General features: G+C 36.4%; 1 protein-coding gene across 2 annotated transcripts in view; it reads left to right on the top strand.

Annotated features, from left to right (window-relative positions):
- Nucleotides 1-22,657, top strand: part of PDS5A (PDS5 cohesin associated factor A) — a 151,654-nt gene that overhangs the window by 116,115 nt on the left and 12,882 nt on the right. For both annotated transcript variants that reach the window (XM_043970191.1, XM_043970190.1), the window contains exons 20-32: nt 2,034-2,157; nt 3,000-3,158; nt 4,730-4,798; nt 5,006-5,142; nt 11,400-11,523; nt 11,825-12,029; nt 12,795-12,909; nt 16,663-16,795; nt 17,271-17,390; nt 19,318-19,380; nt 19,771-19,916; nt 21,013-21,118; nt 21,703-22,058. In XM_043970191.1, coding sequence (XP_043826126.1) covers nt 2,034-2,157; nt 3,000-3,158; nt 4,730-4,798; nt 5,006-5,142; nt 11,400-11,523; nt 11,825-12,029; nt 12,795-12,909; nt 16,663-16,795; nt 17,271-17,390; nt 19,318-19,380; nt 19,771-19,916; nt 21,013-21,118; nt 21,703-22,058 — 1,857 coding nt within the window. The remainder of the gene's footprint in view (nt 1-2,033; nt 2,158-2,999; nt 3,159-4,729; nt 4,799-5,005; nt 5,143-11,399; nt 11,524-11,824; nt 12,030-12,794; nt 12,910-16,662; nt 16,796-17,270; nt 17,391-19,317; nt 19,381-19,770; nt 19,917-21,012; nt 21,119-21,702; nt 22,059-22,657) is intronic.

Below are 22,657 nucleotides of genomic sequence, written 5' to 3'. Positions count from 1 at the left end.
CATTGTATTGCTGAGAAGAGCTAAGTCACTCACAGTTGATCATCATATGGTGTTCTTTTGGTTCTGTTTATTTCACTTTGCATCAGTTCTTCTCTTTCCAGAATCATTTCTTTTTTTTTTTTTAATGTATAAGGTATTTTATTTTTTCCGTTACATGTAAAGATAGTTCTCAACTTTTGTTTATACAAGCTTTACAATTTAAGATTTTTCTCCCTCCCTCCCCCCTCCCCCAGAATCATTTCTTATAGTGCAATAGTATTCTGTCACAATCCTATACCCCAACTGATGGGCATCATCTTCATTTCCAATTCTTTGCCACCTGAAAAAGGGCCGCAATCAATATTTTTGTACGTGTAGGTCCTTTTTCTTTTCTTTTCTTTTTTTTTTTTGCAGGGCAATGGGGGTTAAGTGACTTGCCCAGGGTCACACAGCTAGTAAGTGTCAAGTGTCTGAGGCTGGATTTGAACTCAGGTACTCCTGAATCCTGGGCTGGTGCTTTATCCACTGTGCCACCTAGCTGCCTCAGTCCTTTTTCTTTTAAATTTTAGAAACCTCTTTGTGATACAGACCTAATAGTGGTATTCACAGGCAAGTCATTTTGTCAAAAAGTACTGCAAGAGGGGCAGCTAGGTGGCGCAGTGGATAAAGCCACCGGCCCTGGAGTGTCAGGAGTACCTGAGTTCAAATCCGGCCTCAGACACTTAACACTTACTAGCTGTGTGACCCTGGGCAAGTCACTTAACCCCAATTGCCTCACTTAAATAAATAAATAAAAAGTACTGCAAGAAACTCAGGAAGATTTTGTCACAGATAAATTATCGATTTGCATTGGTGGGGGGCATTTCAACAACAGAAGTTTCCAATGAAGTCACACCTCCAGAACCCCCAACAAAAATCTTCCCCAAGTATAGGTCTGACCCTGTTAGTCCCTTGTTCAAAAAGCTTTACAAAGATATTGTCTCTAATGAGGAGTTCTTAATCTCTCTCTTGCTCTGTGTGTGTGTGTGTGCATGTGTGTGAGAGAGAGAGATGGACTCTCGTCAGTCTGAGGGAAGACTATGAACCCCTTTTTGGAATAATTTTTAATTGCATAAAATAAATTACATGGAATTATAAAGGAAGTCAATTATGTTGAAATATAGTTTGTCAAAAGTTTTTTTTTTTTAACAACCAAATTCATGGACCCCAGGTTAAGAATTCCTGTTCTAGAATGAAGTACAAAACTCCTTAGTCCATATTACAAAATCTCCACAATCTGGCTCCTACATTCATTTCAAGATTTCTTGTATATCCTCCCTCTGTGGACTTTATGTTGTAGCTATGCTATAGCTAACTAGACTATTAGCTGTCACCCTTATTATTTCATCTTCCATATTTGTGTGAAGATATTTTGTCTGTATAAGAAATATAGCTGAAAATTGCTTCATACAAAATTATTATGAATGAGAATACAATTTGACAAATGAGTGAACTCTTTATTCACCTGTAGCTAAAAATGAATGTTTTAATATACATCTATTTACTAGTCTTATTCAGATGAAATAAGACCAAATGTATTTCTATATGTAGATCTTTAAAATAAAATAAAGCTGTTTCTGTAGAATGTTCCAAAAAAAAATGATACATCTATATATCCTTTTGCCACCATAAAAATAACAGAAACAAAAAGTCAACTCGGGTTAAATTTGTAATAATTTTTTGTAGACTCTTTAGCAACTTAGAAAATGTGTTAATTCTATCTGTTGTATAAACAGTTCTAGATGGAATCTAGATCAGTAATTTTCAAATTAAAATTTTGGCTTTATTATCCAAGTTCTTCAAGTAGCTTGTTCATTTCTTAAGACATTTCTAGAATAGCATAGTTTTATTTGGGGTGGTGGGGATTGTCAAGAATCGTTTGTACTCTAGATTTTATTTTGAAGACTCAGGTCCCGTAGGTATTTTGCTTAAAAGAAGTTATGAAAGAAATCCAATTAAAAGAATTGCATAAAGTATTTTACTATATTTTAAGAGTGTTACTTTACTATTTGCAGCACCTTAATTCCCATTTTACATCAAAAAGCCAAGAGAGGTACACCACACCAAGCAAAACAAGCTGTTCATTGTATCCATGCCATATTCACAAATAAAGAAGTACAACTTGCACAGATTTTTGAGGTATGTATATAGCTCAAAGGGTTTTTATATTTTTTACACTATGCTTTGTTGATTTTTGTTGGCTTTGGAGGTTTACCTGCTCTGCCAATCTAAATCAAATCCTTGCATAATCAAGGTTGGGGGGCAGTGTTCCCTCCTTTAAATATATCTTATTATGAAAGTGATTATCTTAAATTTAGGCTCACCACTTACTAGTTTTACAGATGAGCCCACAATTCGACAACATCAATTTAAATGACTCTTTTTGGTCTCATGATTTAAAAGGCCATATATTGCCACTGGGAAACTAGTTCGCCTTACCCTTGGATTAGTTTCTCATTTACTCCCAAGCAGTTCAATCTGTGCTACCCTGAATTGTATTTGTTTAGCTTTATTGCATAATGAGTCACATTTCCTGAGGGTCAAAATTATTTTAAATGTCCCAGGAGTGTGAGAATTCTTCTAGCTATGCTACCAGCAGAATATGCCAGTTGCACTAGAATGCATTGGCATTTGGGGCAGTAACGCTGGAGGAGGCAGAAACAGTTAAATGAGGTAAAAGCCTTTTCTCCAACATTTGTTATAATATCTTCATTCCTTTTAGTCACACAGGTTTCTAAATATTTCTTTGTTTCTAAAGGTTTCTGCATTTATTTTGTCTTGTTAAATTTTAGTGGGGGAGAAAACTAATCTTTTATTCATGTTCTTCTTATTTGATTTGCCATTTAAAAACTGTATCCATATTAGAAAATTGTTGTGGAAAACTTAAGATTTTGGATTAATCCATACATACTCTACTAATGTGTGGACATTACACTGAAAGTTATTATGCCATTAAATTTTCATTTCTATTATTTTCCCAGCCTCTCAGTAGAAGTCTGAATGCTGATGTTCCAGAGCAGCTTATAACCCCCTTAGTTTCATTGGGTCATATTTCCATGTTAGCACCAGATCAGTTTGCTTCCCCAATGAAATCGGTAGTAGCAAATTTTATTGTGAAAGATCTTCTAATGAATGACAGGGTAAGTGAGATTTTTTAAAAATTGTTTTCCTTTTCTAATTTTGTCATTCACACATTGCTTGTTTGTTTTTGTTTGTTTGGTTGGTTGGGTTTTTGTAGGGAAATGAGGGTTAAGTGACTTGCCCGGGGTCACACAGTGTCAAGTGTCTGAGGCTGGATTTGAACTCAGGTCCTCCTGAATCCAAGGTCAGTGCCTTATCCACTGCGCTGCCTAGCTGCCCCATTGCTTGTTTTTTTAATAAGCAAATCTAGATTGATAATAATGCATTGTTTAAAACAGGATCAACTCATTGCTGTTATTTACACGACCTTGTATGGTTATGCCAACTTTTCTAAATGGTTCATATTGTTACTCTTCCAGTATTCCCCTTACTAGTTACAGAATGCCTTCTACAAATCCAGGTTAGCAAAACCTACTGATTGAGAAAGAAAATAAACAAATCAGAACGTGAAGAAAAAATTCAGATCTCATTTTAATGAACTTCACAAAATATTCTGGTTTTCTCATACTGCTGAAATTTTATGTCACTTACTGTTTGAATTAAATCGATTTGAGCTTAGGTAGTTCTTTTTAGACATTTTTAATCCCCATTTGTTGTAATAGAAATGCTCTTGAAAGGCTTTAAAATTGAAATATTTTAAATGAAATGAGAGCTTATTATTGAAAAGTAATTATCCAGTGAGTAGTTTTCTAAAATGAATAATCTGTAGTGTAAAAAATCACTCAAATTTATGTCAGACTTCAGAATTTTGTCAAATGGACCCATATTAACAGACATATTCATTATAATTGAGTTTGATTAATCTATCATTTTCTCTCTATTTTGAAGGAAAAACCAGGAATAGCTTACTATTTCACATTGTACTTACTCCCCAACATGAAGTCTTTTGATCAGGAAAGGAAAGATTATTTTTTTTTTTGAGGTGGGACCAAATGAAAGAGTGAGTTACAGCGTAGGTCTCCTCAGCCTGAGGATATCCATATCTGAAGCAACCAGAGAACGATGACTTGTCTTATTCATGCCTATCACTGTTGCTGAGTGAGGCCATAGTAGCAGGCAAGTAATTGCACTGTTAGTATACTACTTGCTATGTAAATCCATAAGTTGGAGTACCAAAACTTCAGAAATAAAGAACCTTTTATTTCTCTAACTTCAGAGGGCATAACTTTTGGAGGAGGGGTCAGGGCAATGAGGGCTAAATGACTTTCCCAGAGTCACAGAGCTAGTAAGTGTCAAGTGTCTGAGCCTGGATTTGAACTGAATTCCTCCTGAATCCAGGGCCGGTGCTTTATCCACTGCACCACCTAACTGCCCCCAGGCATAACTTTTTTTTTTTTTAATTTTTAGTGAGGCAATTGGGGTTAAGTGACTTGCCCAGGGTCACACAGCTAGTAAGTGTTAAGTGTCTGAGGTCGGATTTGAACTCAGGTCCTCCTGACTCCAGGGCCGGTGCTCTATCCACTGCGCCATCTAGCTGCCCCAGGCATAACTTTTTATAGAAAAAGGAGCATGATGAAGCACAGCACTAGAAAATGTTTCTTCAAAAATAAATTTATTCACGTATCTACAGTCTACAGGTGAAAAGAATGGAAAATTATGGTCTCCAGATGAAGAAGTTTCCCCAGAAGTACTAGCCAAAGTAAGCACTCTTTTTATATTTCTTACTGCCCTATGTCATAAATCAGTTCTTATTCACTGATCCATTGTGACTCATTATATGAGCATTTTTCCACAAAGCATTTGAACCATGACTGAGATGACAATAACAAAACGTGGTTTTGATGCATTTATCCATAATGACTTTCTATATATTGGCAGTTATTTGAAGCATATTCATATTTTATAGGTTCAAGCAATTAAGCTTCTGGTACGATGGCTACTGGGGATGAAAAACAACCAGTCTAAGTCTGCCAATTCAACTCTTCGGTTATTATCAGCAATGCTGGTTAGTGAGGGTGACCTGACAGAACAAAAGAGAATCAGGTGAGAATTTTTTCTTATTTCCAGTTTGTTGGCTATAACATCTTTGAAAGCTATGCAACTTGGTCATTAACTTATAAAATGAATTCTAGAACACATTTGCTACTAAGATTATAGACGAGAATGTGAACCTTACAAAGATTTTATCATGAGCTTTGTTAAGCTATATATTGACAAACATCTACCATAAAATTCTTTTCTAAAAAAATCTGATGTCTTGCCACCTCAGGGAGAAGGTAGGAGAAAAGGAGGGACAGAATTTGGAACTCGAAGCTTTAGATTAAAATGTTTTATTACTTTAAAATAAGTATTCCGCCAAAAAAAATAAAATCTGATTTGTTCATGGAATAGGTTGGGCTAATTATGAAGCATGTTTCTCGGTCTTTGTCTTACCGTTTTATGTGATTAGATATGTAACTAGAAATGAATTGATTTACATGTGAGAAAGCTAGCTTTATAGTCTGTTCACACCATGTAGGAAAAAAAACTCAAGACTGGCCCAACTGATAGAGAAAAGATGGCTACTATTTTAATTAAAATCTTCCAATTTCATACAGTACTAATGGGTCAAAAATATCAAGGGGGATAAAGAAAAAGGTAAGAAAGAAGGCTAGACCCAAAGTTATAATATAAAATAGTAACTATTAAACCTTCTGGAGTTTAAAAATAGAAAAACAGACTCTTAGAATAAATTTGGTTAATAGTATTGATAACATAATACATGTAATAGTTTAGAATTGAGCAAAGCTAAGAATGCAAGTCACTGAATAGGAACTTACCAGTCAACAAAGCTACTGAGAAAATTAGGTAGCAATTTGATGGAGAATAATATTTAGACCAACACATAAGACAAAAGTGTAGGTAGGTTTGTCCTAAACCCAAATAAATCAATATTTTAAAAAGTCATTTATGGGGCAGCTAGGTGGCACAGTGAATAAAGCACTGGCCCTGGATTCAGGAGGACCTGAGTTCAAATCCAGCCTCATGCACTTGACACTAGCTGTATGACCCTGAGCAAGTTCTCATTGCCTGCCCAAAAAAAAGGGGGGGGGGAGAATGTTTTGGTTTTGGGGTTGGGTTTTTTTTTTGGTGAGGCAATCGGGGTTAAGTGACTTACCCAGTGTCTGAGAGCGGATTTGAACTCAGGTCCTCCTGATTCCAAGGCTGGTGCTCTATCTACTGTGCCACCTAGCTGCCCCCGAGAGAGAGAATGTTAATGAATACAGTATAGCTTTACTACTTGAGAACACTGAATTTAACACCATTGAAGTTATTTTCTTTTTCCCCTAATATTTTCTTGATTCTATCCCATTACATGTACTAAAAATCTAGCCACCTGCCCTTTCCAAGTTTCTCATTCATCTCATTCAGTATTATATTGAGGACTTCAGACATTGGGCTAGGTGTGCCTAGTGGCATTCCAGCACACATGAATAGAAATGGGAACAGTACAGGATGAAGCACAGAAGTGGAAAGAGATCCCAGGAGGTCCCTGAACTCATGCTGGGTACTGAAAAGAGTGCCCTTTGGCAGCTTTGTCTGCCATCACCCAATTTCAGGTCACAGATCCAGGGCGGAGAGGAATGGCCATGCTGTAACAGAGCCCTAGCTGAGTACTCAGCAAGGAACAAGGTCAAGAAACATAGCTGTGTGGCTCTGTTAGAAACTGTTTGGAAACTCAACCACACACAAGCCAATAGACCCAAACAGAGGTCACAACTTGTAGATTTCAGACCAGGAGGACCTTGAACAAACATCTCCCCAGATCACACCACTTTGGGAGCACTGAAAACTTGCTGGTCCCCAAACTGAGCTGTCAAAGCAGCAGAGGGACAGAAAAGAACAGAAGCTAAGGCCAGAACAGCTACCCTATCCCCACCACCCACCCACCCCACAAAGTATGCTGAGCCCAGAACTAAAATAAAATCCAAAGTTAGGAAGTAAGGTGGAAGAATGAGCAAATAAAAAAAGAACTGAGCCATAAAGAACTACTCTGGGGGGCAGCTAGGTGGTGCAGTGGATAGAGCACCAGCCCTGGAGTCAGGAGTACCTGGGTTCAAATCCGGCCTCAGACACTTAACACTTACTAGCTGTGTGACCCTAGGCAAGTCACTTAACCCCAATTGCCTCACTAAAAAAAAGAATTGTAGAGTAAATCCGTCCAAAAGCAGTTATTATGCACTTGCCAGGTACTATGGTAGGCAGAGACTACTCTGGTGACTGGGAAGTTCAAGACACAAACACAGAGGGACTCTATAATATAAAAATATCTATAAGCAAATCCTCAAAGAAAAGTGCAGGTAAGTTTGTCCTAAACCCAACAAGAATTCCTATAGTGGGGCAGCTAGTTTGTACAGTGGTAAATCACTGGCCCAGGATTCAGGAGGATCTGAGTTCAAATCTGGCCTCAGACACTTGACTCAACTAGCTGTGTGACCTGGGCAAGTCACTTAACCCTCACTGTCCATGCAAAGAAAAAGAAAAAATTACTAGAGTGGTGTTTTTTTTTTCAAAATAAAAGAAAATTTTTTTAACCCAAATGAGAATAATGGGGAAATGGGAAAAGAAATGAGAGCTAAACAAGAAAGTTATAAAAGAGAATGAGCAGCTTGGTAAAAGAGATACAAAACTTCATTGAAGAACATAACCTTCAAAATTAGAGCTAGCTAATTGAAAATTAATGATGCCATGAACCTAGGAGCCACGTTTCAAGAAATCGAAGATATCTTAGAACCAGAGGGCAGTGTTCCACCCCACCCCCAGAAAAACTTCCCATAGAAAAAGGAAAAAAAAGTTAAGTAAATCCATCTGACTTATCTTTGTATACAATGCCTGCCCACAGAATAAGTGTTTAATAAATACTCATTGATTGATTCGCTTACTGAACACAACTGACAGCTATTTATAATATTCTCTACGTGTAGTTCCACACTTTTCCAACAGTAGTAGAAAAAGGGATGCCTCATCTCTTCTCTGGATGCAAGATTAGTTAATATAAAATTTGTCATTCAGCTTTGGCTTTTAAAAATGCTTTTCATTTACATTGTTGAAGTCATTGTTCTTTTTTAATTGTTGTATGTGAATTAATAAGTCTTCCCGTGTTTCTCTAAATACTTGGATTTTTGTCATTTCTTACTGAAGGAATTTTATTACATTGTTGTACAACTGTTTGTTTAGTCATTCATCAGTCAATGGATATCCACTGTGTTTCCATTTCTTTAATGCTTCCCGCCCCCACCCCCAGAATATACAATTATTCACTTGACATCAGAAATTGCTGTGGAGCAAAGAATATAGTGTCATTTCCCATGCAGGGGAAGAGGAGGAGAGGTATATTTTATTTTCTCTTCAAAAAGAGCTCACACTTTATTGGATATGTGCACACATTGTTTGTATCCAATAAAGTATATACGAAGTACATAGAAAACAATTACAAAGTAAGTAGGGAGCTCTAGCAACTGGGACGATTGGGAAAGAAAAGCTTCATGTAGGAAGGATGTTTTGTTTTTTAGTTTGCTGGTTTCTAAATCACATCAAAAGTGTTGATATTCTTCTGTATTCTTCCTATTGATAATGTATTCCTTTACAAGAGCATTCTCTTTCATTCTCTTCTTTAAAAATACCTCTCAATCCCCACTACCCTCCCACCCCATCAGCAGAAAACCTGACTTCATACTTTACTGACAAAATGTTGGCCATTCACCCTAATATCTAATGTGCATCTCAAAACCTTGACATCATTCCCTCCTTTTCTCCTCCATTACTTCCTATCTCCAACGAACACCCAACATTGTCACCAAAAGAGATCCCTTTATTTGTATTCAGTCCTGTCTCCTTCAGCAGACTGTCCCCACACTATCATCCCCTCTTTGTCTCTAATCTGTAGTATTGCCCTCCTATCCACTGGCTTGTTTTCTACTGCCTATAAACATGTGCAGGTCTTTGCTCTATGCTTATATCCTAGAACTCTTGCTTCATAAGCATGGGCCCTATTTATTATTATTATTATTCCATTTCACAGCCAAAGTTGGATAAAAATTTGTGTACATTCATCAGCTTTGCTTTTTCTCTCACCTTGAGCAATCGTTCTTCCAGTTTCATTAGTCAGTTTAAATTTCTTTCTTCACCGTCACCAATGTTGCCTTAATTGTTAAATCTGTTAGTCTGTTTTCAATCCTGATCTTTCCTGACCTCATTGCAACATTTGACTCTACTTAATGCCTTCTCCAATGCCTTCTTCTTGGTTTGTTCTCCTACCTGTTTCTTCTCAAATCATCCACCTACCCCAAATCTCTTTCCTACCTTGTTCTTGATGACCTCAACAACTTCCATGTGTTTATTCTCTCTATGCTATTGATTTTCAAATCTATGGATCCACCCTAATATTACTACTTGTTTATTAGAAACTTAAAACTGTATGTCCCATAAACATATCTAAAAAACTCTATGGTCCCACATCATCAAATGAATGTTGGATGTTTCAATTATATGTCCCATTGATACCTTAAGCTCAACATGTCTAAAAAAGAACTTATTCTTTATTCTCCAAAACTTATGTCATTTTCTATCTTCCCTGTTTCTTTAGAGAGCAAAATCATATTTCCAGTCACCTAAGATCCTATCCTTGCAATCAAGGTCAACTCTTCAGTCTCTTTCACTCTACATCTCTGATTAGTTACCAAGTGCTATTCTACCTACACAACACCTGTCACATTCTTCCTCCACTCTCCACTCAAACCACAACTGCACTAGTTCAGGACCATATTACATCTCACCTATATTTCTGTGGTAAGGAAATCTTAATTGGTTTCCTTGCCATCAGTCTCTCCCATCCAATCCATCTTCCACATAGCTGCCAAATTAATATCCTTAAAGTACAGCTTTGACCGTGCTGCCCCACTGCTCATTATATTCCGTTGCCTCCATCTTACCTCTAAAATCAAATACCAACTCAACTCCTTTTGACATTAAAGCCCTTAGCAAGCCTGACTCTGGCTTTTACCTGTGACATTCATAATCCTTCCATGACTTCCTATGCCCTATTATTAACATCCACACAGGATACAACCAATTGACTGAAGAGCTGTTAACTGCATCTGTTGGTGGTTTGAGGACACCATTGTAGTACCTGATCTCAGAAAACAATATATAATCACTCAGAGAGGAGTTCAGGTTAACAATCTGCAGTGGGAAAGCGAAATGTCTTGTTTCTTCAATGGGTAGTCCGTTAAAATAGGTCATCAGCATATATATTTATTATAGCAACTGAAGGTAGGCACTGACCTTTGGTGAAGTGGTTCAGCACTTTCAGTGATCTAAGGTGTTCTTGAAACAAACCCATCTTTTTATTAGTCATGTTCTCCTGGCACCTCCATATAGAGCAGAGTTGACCCTGCATTCTCAAAGGACATGCCAAGAAAGCACAATTCTTGAAGCAGTACCATGCTGGAAAGGTTTTAAGGATGGGTCAAGTAACAAACTGTTGCAGGTTCCTGAGTACCAGCTTGTATGTGTGGAGAGGCTGACAACCATTAGGCAGGCAAGCAGAGACTAATCCTTAGTCATGGCGAATTTCTACCCTTGTTGCATTCATGCACCATGGCTGAGAATCATAGAACACCCTTTAAAGAAACAAAATTGTTGAGATGCAAAGGATAATGTAGATGTCATTAATAGATAAGTTACAACCTAAACATATTGGTTTTTTGTTTGTTTTTGTGGGGCAAAGAGGGTTGAGTGACTTGCCCAGGGTCACATAGCTAGTAAGTGTCAAGTGTCTGAAGCCAAATTTCAACTCAGGTTCTCCTGAATCCAGGGCTGGTTTTATCCACTGTGCCACCTAGCCGCTCCCGTGTAATAAAGTATTGATACAGCAAATGCTGAAAGACAGGAGATGGTGGTTATATAAAATGTAGTTTGGAGACATTGGGAAGGAATTGTCCTTTTGGCCAAGTTAGAGATTATTCTAGCAGAGGAGTACAATTACAAAAACTAAAAATTGGATGTAAACATCTACAGATTTGAAGCGATTTACAGAAAACAGGTTTTCTAGGTTTTAGTGGAAGATCCAAAACAACTTAACTAAAAGTAAAGCTATTGACAGTTGTCAACTAAAGTTTAGCCTTAACATCTTGTGTCATTCCCATTGGATAAATAGCACTCAAATGAGTCATTTCACAATAGAAATTTTCCACAAGGACAAGTGCTTTAAAAGAAAAGGTAGGTTTCTTATTTCTTTTTTGTTCTTTATTCATTTATAGTAAATCTGATATGTCTCGTTTGCGACTGGCTGCTGGTAGTGCCATAATGAAGCTTGCTCAGGAGCCTTGTTACCATGAAATTATTACGCCAGAACAGTTCCAGCTCTGTGCACTTGTTATTAATGTAAGTAACAATACAGTCATTTTTTTGAGTAATAAAAATAAATGACACAATTGATTTGGAATGTATTACAAAAACTCATTGCTGTTTATTATAACCTGAACCAATTAGACATTCCTGCAAATAGCTGAAAATTACATTTTTCTTCCATTTGGTAAGCAAGCCATTAAATCAAATTTATAATCATTGATCATTTTAACTCTAGAGAATTCTCTTTTAGCATTCAAAAGCATTAGTATTGCCTCCTAGTGGGATTTTTTTTTATGTTTGCTTGATTTTTTGTTTTGGTTTTCTGCTGCTCTAGGATGAGTGCTACCAAGTGAGGCAGATATTTGCTCAAAAGCTGCACAAGGCTCTTGTGAAGTTACTGCTCCCATTGGAGTACATGGCAATCTTTGCCTTGTGTGCCAAAGATCCAGTGAAAGAGAGAAGAGCCCATGCCCGACAGTGTTTGCTGAAGAACATCAGCATACGAAGGGAGTATATTAAACAGAATCCCATGGCTACTGGTTAGTAATGGCACCAAAGGTTATCATTTTTGAAGTCTCTATTTTCATTATTTTTAAAATGTCAAGGCACATACTTTGTTTTTTTGGCCTTTTAGGATTAAGTCATATCAATATATCTTACCAATCCGACAGCATTTGAAGAGAGAAATTTATCTTACAATAGGCTTTGGTGTTTTCTGAAAATGTGCCATGATTTTAGATAGTGTAGTTTGAAAAGTATGTGTTATATTCCCTAAAAATAACCAAAATTCTGAATACTAATCTTAATTGTAACAACACTATGTGGGGGCAGCTGGGTGGCGCAGTGGATAGAGCACCAGCTCTGGGATTCAGGAGGACCTGAGTTCAAATCCAGCCTCAGACACTTAACACTTACTAGCTGTGTGACCCTGGGCAAGTCACTTAACCCCAATTGCCTCACTTAAAAAAAACCCTATGTGTACATACATATTTTTTTTAGCTGTTCATTTTCCTTTCATATAATAGTAGAGCTTGAAGTATAGTATAAGAAATCTGGAACCTTCTCTCCCCTCCCCCCCCCCCCCAATAATTTTTCCACTATCCTGATTTCGTGACTTTGGAAAAAATCTCTTTAGGTGTTCTAACATTCATTTCCTTCACTACAAAATGGAAATAATATCTTGCCATTATTCCCCTTGACATAATATCATATGTCATTTGAAAATGAAGATGAAGTGCTTAGGACTATAAAGAAAGAAGAGGTATATAAAAACAGTTTTCATAATTTTATTATTTTCATTTTAGAAAAGCTCTTATCCCTGCTGCCTGAATATGTAGTTCCATATATGATTCACCTGTTGGCACATGACCCAGATTTTACAAAACCTCAAGATGTTGATCAACTTCGTGATATCAAAGAGTAAGTGTTATTCTCTTCAAGAATTCTAAGGTTTTTTTAAAAGAAATCTGTCCTCAAGAAGATGGGACAAGTATTCTGAAGGTTGCCATTTATGTAAAAAAGTCTTTTTATACTTTTTTATTTCCCCAAGATACTAAAACCTTTTAAAGTTTGTATCAGCTTATTCAAAACAGTCACTAATTGAAAGCAATTGTCATTTCCTGCCAACTAGCTTCCTTTTTGTTTTAAAATTAAAATAATTTGCTAATTTTACATAAATTCAGTTGTTATGAAGATCAAATCAAAGAACATATGTAGGGGGCAGCTAGGTGGTGAAGTGCATAGAGCACCAGGCCTGGATTCAGGAGAACCTGAGTTCAAATATGACTTCAGACACTTGACACTTACTAGCTTTGTGACCCTGGGCAAGTCACTTAACCCTCATTGTCCCCCCCAAAAAACAGAGAACATATGTAAAGCAGTTTGAAAACCATAAAATGGTGTGTAAATGCTAGCTATTTATCATAAATTATTTATTTCCCTTAGGAGTTTTTTCTGCCTCTAGTCTATTAAGCCTACCAGTTAAGACCATATATGATTTTTTAAGCAGCATTTTTTTTTCCCTTTTTCCCCCCTCACTTCCATTTTTGTTTTGAATACTTTTCTTTAGTTCAAATTTTCTGCCTCTCTTTGAAGTATCTACTTCTCATCTAGCATATTTCAGTTGCTTCAAGAAAATAATATCAATACACTTTTCTAAAATTATTGAATATTTAATTCTTTCATGAATCCCTAGCTGGTTTTAGTTACCAAAATTATTTCAGCAGTCTCATGGAAGTTATCTAAGCATAGATCTGTCCATGCATGTCAGTTTCCTGCTTATACTTTTTCAGTTGAATAGAACAGGATAAAATAGAAACTCCTCATCCTTTCACTTAAGCCTTTATAATCTGATTTCCAGCCTTGCTTCATTTGATTGCCATTCACAAAATCGACATTCCATCCAAACTGAAAACTGAGCCTCCTTCCCAGGGCAAGAATCACTTCTTGAATATCTCTAACACAGAGATATACACTCTCTGCTTAGACTCTTGTCTATTTCTCTTGTCCATCCTACGGTGTCCCTGAAACCTTGAACCTCTTTCTTCTTCTCAGATACCATACCTTATTGTCCTTAGGCATCTTTGTGCATGTCTATACTTCCTATATAGTTTCAGCAAGTTATACATTAGCATATTGGCATGGAAAAGACATTGGAAACACCTTCAAATGCTTGATGTCTCCTACAAGAAAGGGTAAACGTATTCTGTGTTGGATACCCGACTTGGCTTCTTATGACAGATTTAATACCTTACAACTTTGGGGAACGAGATTTGATTCATTAAAAGAATTTCCTAGCAGGTGAACAGAGGAAAGCCTGCCTTAAGCAGAGATCATGTGACTTTCTGTAGTATACAGTGTTAGTTGTAGAGAGGGAACTTGCAGCTTCAAGTTCCTTCAGCCACCAGAGTTCTGTTTTTCTTACTCCTGTATTGAACTATTAGTACTTTGAGGCCAAGGAGGGTTAGTAATACACCAGTTGAGCTTGCTTACTATATCTTGACTGATTGACTGCTTAGTTTGGCTTCTTTTGTGAAGTTCTTCTCTGACCTAAATTATCTCGTTTCCTTTTCATGAAGTAGCTGAAGCTAGAGTTTGATTTTATCCAATAGGAGTTGTTTGCCCTCCAGTTTTTGCCTTACCTCATTTATATGACAAGCCTGTGAATTTATCTTTTCTAGGTTCTTTTTAACTCCCAGAATACTTGGTCAATAAATACCCTTTTCAGATTTTCTTGCCACTTGAATGATCATATTGTTCAAACAATGAAAAGATAATGTATTAGAAGGAAAGGTTTCAGTTTTGTCCTGTCCTTTGAATAATAAAAATAAGTGAAGGGGCAGCTAGGTGGCGCAGTGGATAGAGCACCGGCCCTGGAGTCAGGAGGACCTGAGTTCAAATCCGGCCTCAGACACTTAACACTTACTAGCTGTGTGACCCTGGGCAAGTCACTTAACCCCAATTGCCTCACTAAAAAAAAATTAAATTAAAAAAAAAAGTGAACTTTTTACTCTGCTGAAATCTTTAGATATATATTTTTAAATGAAGAGTAATTGTATAACATGTTCTTTGACATATTCTAGATCCTTGCTATTTTAAGTTAAGGTAATTACATTAACTTAAAAGCTGCATTTATGTTAAATGCACAGCCTTCTAATGAGATCACATTTCTCCCCAATAATTGATGGGCATATTCCCATAGTTTTTATATAGCCTCAGATTTTTAAGCAATTTAATATAAAAAGAAAGTAATCCTACTGCAATTACACTGTACTCAGAATCACTTTCAAGAGGGCAGGCCCACAGTGACTCTTGTAATCAGTCAGTCAGTAACCATTTATTAAGTACCACTGTACTAAGTGCTAGAGATCTAAAGAGGTAAAAAGCCCTCGAAGAGCTCACAACTTAATGGAGAAGGTCACAGTCTGTTCCTTCAATCTGGGAATAAAAGAAGAGAAGTGAGATGGTGTCTGCACTTATGTAGCTCTTGTGCTAACTGGAGGAAATGGTAGATATGAGTTAAACTGCAGGGCAGATAGAAAAATCCCAAAGCATTCAATCGCCCAAGAATCTGGAAGGTGAAGGGCAGGACACATGGTAAAGCCATGTCATTATCCATCTCACCATTAGGACTGTATTTGTTAAATCCCTTTCCATGGAGACAGTGTGAGCAGCCTAGTCTGCCACACAGCTGCAAACTAGTGCAGAAAGAGGCAATATCTTTTGAATTTATAACATTACTAGGGCGTCTAACGAAATTTTTACGTTCTAATGGAGAGAGCAAGTGCATCTATAAATACCTGCACAATACAAGTTAATATAGAGTAGTTAAATACAAAGGTGATTTTAGAAGGAAGGCTCAAGCTAAGTTGTAGGTAGGTGAGCTGCATCTTGCAGAGAGATTCTACAAGATACACATGAGGAGGGAAGTATTAATAGAATGGAGAACAGTCTGTGCAGAGGGACAAAGATGAAGATGGAGTGTGAGGAACAGAGAAAAAGTCATTTTAGCTAGATCACAGAGTGTGGGAGAGTATATATCTACTTCTAGAGGGAAGAGTTCATTGGCAACAGACATGGGCAGATATTCACTTGAACAATTTTGGCAAGAGCATGGAAGATCAACTGGAGAAGGGAGAGACAAAGAAGAAGGATTATGGGGCTGCTGGGACTAAGTGGTAGTAGCTGTGTGAGTTCACAGAAGAGATTGGGTTGGAGAGAAATTATGAAGGTAGAAGTGGCAAGATTTTGCAAGTGATTCAATATACAGACAGAGAGAGGAGTTCAAGATAATGCCAGTGTTGCAAGCCTAGGGGACTAAAAGAACGGTGATGCCTTTGATAGAAAAGTTTGGATGAATGAGTGAGTATGGAGGAAAGTTTTTGAGCATGTCATATTCAGAAAATTATTTTTCCTTCAATGCTTTTTTGACTAGTATAATTTTTATGTATTTTCTTATATTCAAAACCTAGGTATATTTTCTAAAATAATCTCTCTCTGATTTTTAAAAAGAAGATTAAGTGGAAAGTTAGATCTTACTCTATAGAATATATGTTATAATATGTTTCCATTAAGGATAAACTTAGCCTCAGTGCCTCTAATATGTGTATCTACCCATGTCAACCTACATCTTACATGTGTGTGTATGTGTATATATATACAAAATTATTCAAGGTGCCTGTGGTTCATGCTTGAAGTTTTAATGACAAAGAATGAAAATAACAGCCACGCCTTTATGAAGAAGATGGCGGAAAACATCAAGTTAACCAGAGATGCCCAGTCGCCTGATGAGCCGAAGACTAATGAAGTATGATCTGTTGGTTGCTTGATTATTTTACAGAGAGGGACCGTTCTGGTTTTCTGTTTCTATTTAAATCAACAACATTGACTTGGAAAATGTGAAGGAGAGCTAGAATGGCAGGTTTTCTTGCCTTTCACTATAAACATTCTAGCTTTACTGGTTACTTTAATGATGTGGGGAAGAAGAACAAAGTATTGTCTTTAATTCAGGGGAGCAACAGGTTGAAGACCATAGATCATTTGGGTATAACTTCTGTGTCTTCATTAGCTTACAGACAGCAATTATAAGCTACAAAAATGTTATTTATAAGAAAACAGTTAAACATATTAGAAGACTGTTTCAGAAAGAAAATATGCTGAAGCAGCAGTGGATGTTCAATGAGTAACTACATAAAGTTTACTTTAACATGAATTGTTTTTATGGGGGTTGTACTAGTATATTTTGTACTCTCACGAAAATCTTTTTATATTTTTCCCCCCAGAAACTTTACACAGTATGTGATGTTGCTCTTTGTGTTATAAATAGTAAAAGTGCTTTATGCAATGCAGACTCACCAAAGGACCCAGTCCTCCCAACCAAATTTTTCACTCAACCTGAAAAGGTAAGTTTTTCCTACCTACTGAAATGACTTAGATTTCATTTAGTTCTCTTGCTCTAGGGATGAAAAGTCAGACCATGAGCTTTCAGAGGAATATCCTCTTAAAAATTAATTCGTGGGTGGTAAAGCACTGGCCCTGGATTCAGGAGTACTTCAAATCCGGCCTCAGACACTTAACACTTACTAGCTCTGTGACCCTGGGCAAGTCACTTAACCCCAACTGCCTCACTAAAACAAAGAAAGAAAGAAAGAAAAATTAATTCATGGCTGGTAAAGCACTGGCCCTGGAATTCAGGAGTGCCTGAGTTCAAATCCGGCTTCAGACACTTGACACTTACTAGCTCTGTGACCCTGGGCAAGTCACTTAACCCTCATTGCCCTGCAAAAAAACAAAAACAAAAATTAATTCATGGGGCAGGGGGGCAGCTAGGTGGCACAGTGGATAAAGTACTGGTGTACTGGTCCTGGATTCAGGAGAACCCGAGTTCAAATCCAGCCTCAGACACTTGACTCTTACTAGCTGTGTGACCCTGGGCAAGACACTTAACCCTCATTGCCCCACCAAAAAAAAATTAAACAAAACACTTTAGTTAAGTAACCTTAAGTTACCTTTTTTTTAAATGTAAGGGTCTCTTTCTCCCTCCCATCTTTTCCTCATTCTTGTCTCCAGTTAGTCAAAGTTGCTGGATTAAGTGACTTCCTCGTAAGGATTGGTGCAATGTCTCTGACATTTTAACTTAGTCTTTTGATCCCAATAAATCTTTTTGCTTCATTGACAACATCGACACATTTCTCTACCTTTCTCCAAGATATTAAAGTGAGAAAGTGTTACAAGAAAGCCAAATTTGATTACTTTTGAGGATTAAGTGACTTGCCCAGGGTCACATAGCTAGTAAGTGTCAAATGTCTGAGGCCCGATTTGAACTCAGGTCCTCCTGATTCCAGGGCTGGTGTTTTATTCACTGCATCACCTAGCTGCCCCCAAATTTAATTACTTTTTAATAGTGTTTAGATGGCATTGAGAAATCTCCAGTTTTCTTGGCACATTGAATTCATTTGTTTTCTTTGTTGAAAAATGTCAGTATTTAACAACAACAATGTAATTAAGTAATTATAAAGTATTACACTGCAGTTCCATACTTGATAATATTAAATTAACAACATTTTATAGCAGAATGAAGCAAGTGTGTCTCTTAAAATAGATTGGTTTCTTAGACAAAATAGTTTTCTTAAGAGCAAGCTTGATGCTACCAATGGCATGTTTATATAATAAGCACAAAACAAAAAAGAGTTTATAGTTCTTTGTGTGGAAAAAAAAAGTAAAGATCGGCTACAAAGAATTACCATGGTTCCATGAGAAGACTGTAGAAAACAAACAATATTTGAAGCACTGAGAAAACATGAAGAAAAACATAGTGACAACATTTGGTAGACAAAATTTTAAGGAAAGCAGAAAACTGGGAAAAAATGTTTGCAACAAATATCCTGATAAAGGCCTCATTTCTCAAATATATAGAAAACTGAATCAAATTTATAAAAATGCAAGTTCATTTTACAGTTGCTAAATGGTCAAAGGATATGAAGAGGCCATTATCAGATAAAGACATAAAAGCTCTCTATAGTCAGAAGAAAAAATGTTCTAAATCACTTGATTATAATTGTAAATGCATTTAGGAAATTCTAATGATTATGTGTATATAGGATGCATCCACAGATGCATTATATATATGATGCATCCACAGATCTCTACGATGACTTGAGACGTGCAGTGAGTGCTTGTTGATTACATAGTGCATTTATATCATGTATGTTAGGTCTGTTAGCAAGAAATACAATTAACTTGCAAAATAAAGTTTTAATCAAGGGCTAACAACAAAGTAAATTAAATAAAATAGACACTAACTTGTATTACTCTTTCTTCTTAAAATAGGATTTCTGTAACGACAGGAGTTATATTTCTGAAGAGACAAGAGTTCTCCTTTTAACAGGAAAGGTATTCCCAATGAGATCATTTTAACCCTTTGTTTTCTCAAGTACCAAACATATCTACTGTCCCTGCAAATGTTAATGTAGAATGTAAAGTTCTCATACTGAGCCTCGCTTTATGATAATGGAAGAATGAAAATTGGAATATTAGAGTAAATTACATTTTCATGTTTGACAATAATGTTTCCGCAGCTTAAACTTGTTTATCATAGCAATAGTCTTTTTTTTTTCATGGTTATCCATTTTACTTAAATGTAACAGAAAATTATATTTTTTCAGAATTGTTTTTATTCCATATATTTAAAAGTCTAAATAATCATTTGGCTTTTAAACATATTATCTGAACACATATCCATCATTTTTAGTAAAATAATGTATATTTGTGTGTACATTTTAGCCCAAACCTGCTGGAGTACTAGGTGCTGTAAACAAGCCTTTATCAGCAACAGGAAGGAAACCGTATGTCAGAAGCACAGGAACAGAACCTGGAAGCAATATTAATGTAAACTCAGAGCTGAACCCTTCGACAGGAAATCGATCAAGGCAATTTCCTCCTAATTATTTTGTTTCTTCTGTTGACTTTTTTCATCTCTTTATTTCTTCTGAAAGCACTATATCAAATCATGTTCTTTTGCCTTCAGGAGACGTGCTTGTGTGAAATAGTAATAAAGGGGCAGAAACAGAATAGATGCTACTTTTATACAGTGTATACAGTGTGAAACATTTATATGTAATGAAGGCATTGTCTCTAACAAAGAAAATGAGTAGAAACTTGATTTCAGATGTATCTTTCAGGTAATTGAACTTCACAACTATAATTATAATGTTCATAGTATATATAAGATCAAAAGAGCTTTTTATTCAGTACATGGATTACTAAAAATGCTATTATTGTGCATTGTATAAGATAACTTTTCTTTCCATTGAAACATCTTAAGTGTAAGAGAAAAACATGGATTTTAAAAGCTAGGATTAAACGATACATTGCTTATTGTGTACATAAAAATATTCCATACTTAAGTAAATGTTGATAGTACTACCCATTTTAAAAATTCTGTTTGAGTTTCCATTGAAAATGCTTAAAACATTAGTAACAGACTAAGATATGTATATTTTAATGATTCTGTTAATAAAGATGAGCACTTCTCTATCAGCTAGGATAACTCCCTGTTTGGGGTGATAAAACAAATAGTTGTTTTTGTAAAATACAAAGCTTGGACTTATTTTTCCTATGCCTTTTCATTAATACTAACTTTTTGTCTTACAATTTTTATCCAGTCATTATTATTGAGCCCTTAGCATAATGCCTGGTACATAGTAAGCAGTTAGTAAATGTTTACTAATTGATTGATGATTAGAGAATATTAATGTTTATGTCTTCTAAGTTGAAACAAAGTATGAATCTTTTGCTTAGTCTAAGTATATTGGACTAAAAATCAGGATACTGAGATTATAATTTCAACTCTGGCATCAATGTGTGATTTCTGAAGTCCTTCAAATTCCAAAATTCTTGGTCTGAATTTTTGTTTGCTAATATAATGTGTTGAAGTATATGTTGATGATATTTTTTAGTATCTGGTCTGCTCACTTTGCTCTGCTTATATGTGGTAAAGTTTTCTTAGTTAATTTTCTTTAACAGGGAGCCAATTTCAGAAGCTTCAGAAACTGGAGTTAGTGAAAACGAAGAGAACCCTGTAAGAATCATCTCCGTCACCCCAGTGAAGACTGAGCCTGTAAAGAACAAGGTAACCGTGTGTCCATTCGTGAGTCTCTTCTGGAGAATCTTAGTGTCAACCTAGGCATGGGGGTCATTCCTTATCACTGTGGGAAAGTTGTTAGTAAATATTTCCCACTTCATTAGGGTTGGGCTAGTTCCCCAGTTACTATTCTTTCCCAGCTCCCCACAGGAAATAAGAGCTGCCAACTGGTACCTCCTTTTTGAAAGTTTTCTACCCAAACAAGAACTTTTGTTTTGTTTTTTGTTCAAAATCACATTCAACATTCATTTTCATAAGATTTATTAGGGTTCCAAATTTTTTTCCCTCCCACAAATTTTTTTTTACCTACTTTTAAAATTTGTTTTCCTGTTTTACTTTGAATACAATTCCACTTCATTTAGGATTCTCACTGCAGGTAGAGTCATTTTATTCATTCATTTATTTATTTATTTTTGGGAAAAGTATGAGTTTCTAATTCTTCTTCCTACCCACTGACCCCACCCCATTTCTTCACCTGCTTAAAAAAAAATTCTGTTCAATAGCTTTTAAATATAGATGGTTACTATGTGAGGAATGTATATGTTCATAGGATTTTATTTGGACTCTTGTAGGAGATTAACTCTGATCAGGCTACTCAGGGCAACATTAGCACTGACCGAGGAAAGAAGAGAACAGCAACCGCATCTGGAGCAGAGAATATCCAACAGAAACCTGAAGAGAAGAAGGTAGATGAGACAGGACCACCCGCCCCTCCCAAAGCCAGGCGAGGACGTCGGCCCAAGACTGAATCTCAGGGCAGTGCAACCAAAAATGATGAAACAAATAAATCAGCTGGGAGGGGAAGAAAGAGGGCCGCAGTCGGTCAGGAGAGCCCAGGGGGGCTGGAGGCCAGCAACACCAAAGCCCCCAAACTACAAGATGTAGCCAAAAAAGCAGCACCGGCAGAGAGGCAAATTGATTTACAAAGGTAAAATAAAGTCACCTCTCCAGACCTTGAATTCTCAACAAGTAATTTTAAACATTTTTTTTAGTATTCTTAAGTTGTTAGCACATATGAATCAGCCTGTCAATAATGCCTTTGGTGTGGTACTCTGATAGAAGAAGCAGAAAAAGAAAAAACTATGCTTTTTCTTTCTGTATTATTTTGTTTTCATCCCGTTGATTGAGATTTGAAGGTCTTGATTCTCAGATGGCAGTCAACCAACCAACCAACTGTTTAGTTACTTCTTGTGTGCACTTGGTAGGCACTAGAGATACAAAGACAAAATTAGCACCAATACTGCTGAAGTATTCTGGTTTTGGGGCATTATGACTTTTTTGTCAGCAAGGGGCATTGATGGCAGTTATGTTCACTCCTGTCTAGAACTTTTTAAAATCTTGCTTCTCAGAGAACATGACTCATTTGACAATGCTCCTAGAAAAATATATATTGTTCATAGCAATACTGAGAGTTAGCATTGTGTCAAGAATATTCTTAAACGTATTAATGATAAAACCCAATTTTGTATTCACTCAGGAGTTTTCTAATTTGCATCTTTATTGGGGCTTAATTTTTAGGTTCAAATA

Source organism: Dromiciops gliroides, chromosome 6, assembly GCF_019393635.1.
Source record: "Dromiciops gliroides isolate mDroGli1 chromosome 6, mDroGli1.pri, whole genome shotgun sequence".
NCBI lineage: Eukaryota > Metazoa > Chordata > Mammalia > Microbiotheria > Microbiotheriidae > Dromiciops > Dromiciops gliroides.
This window is presented reverse-complemented; position numbering and strand designations above follow the sequence as displayed.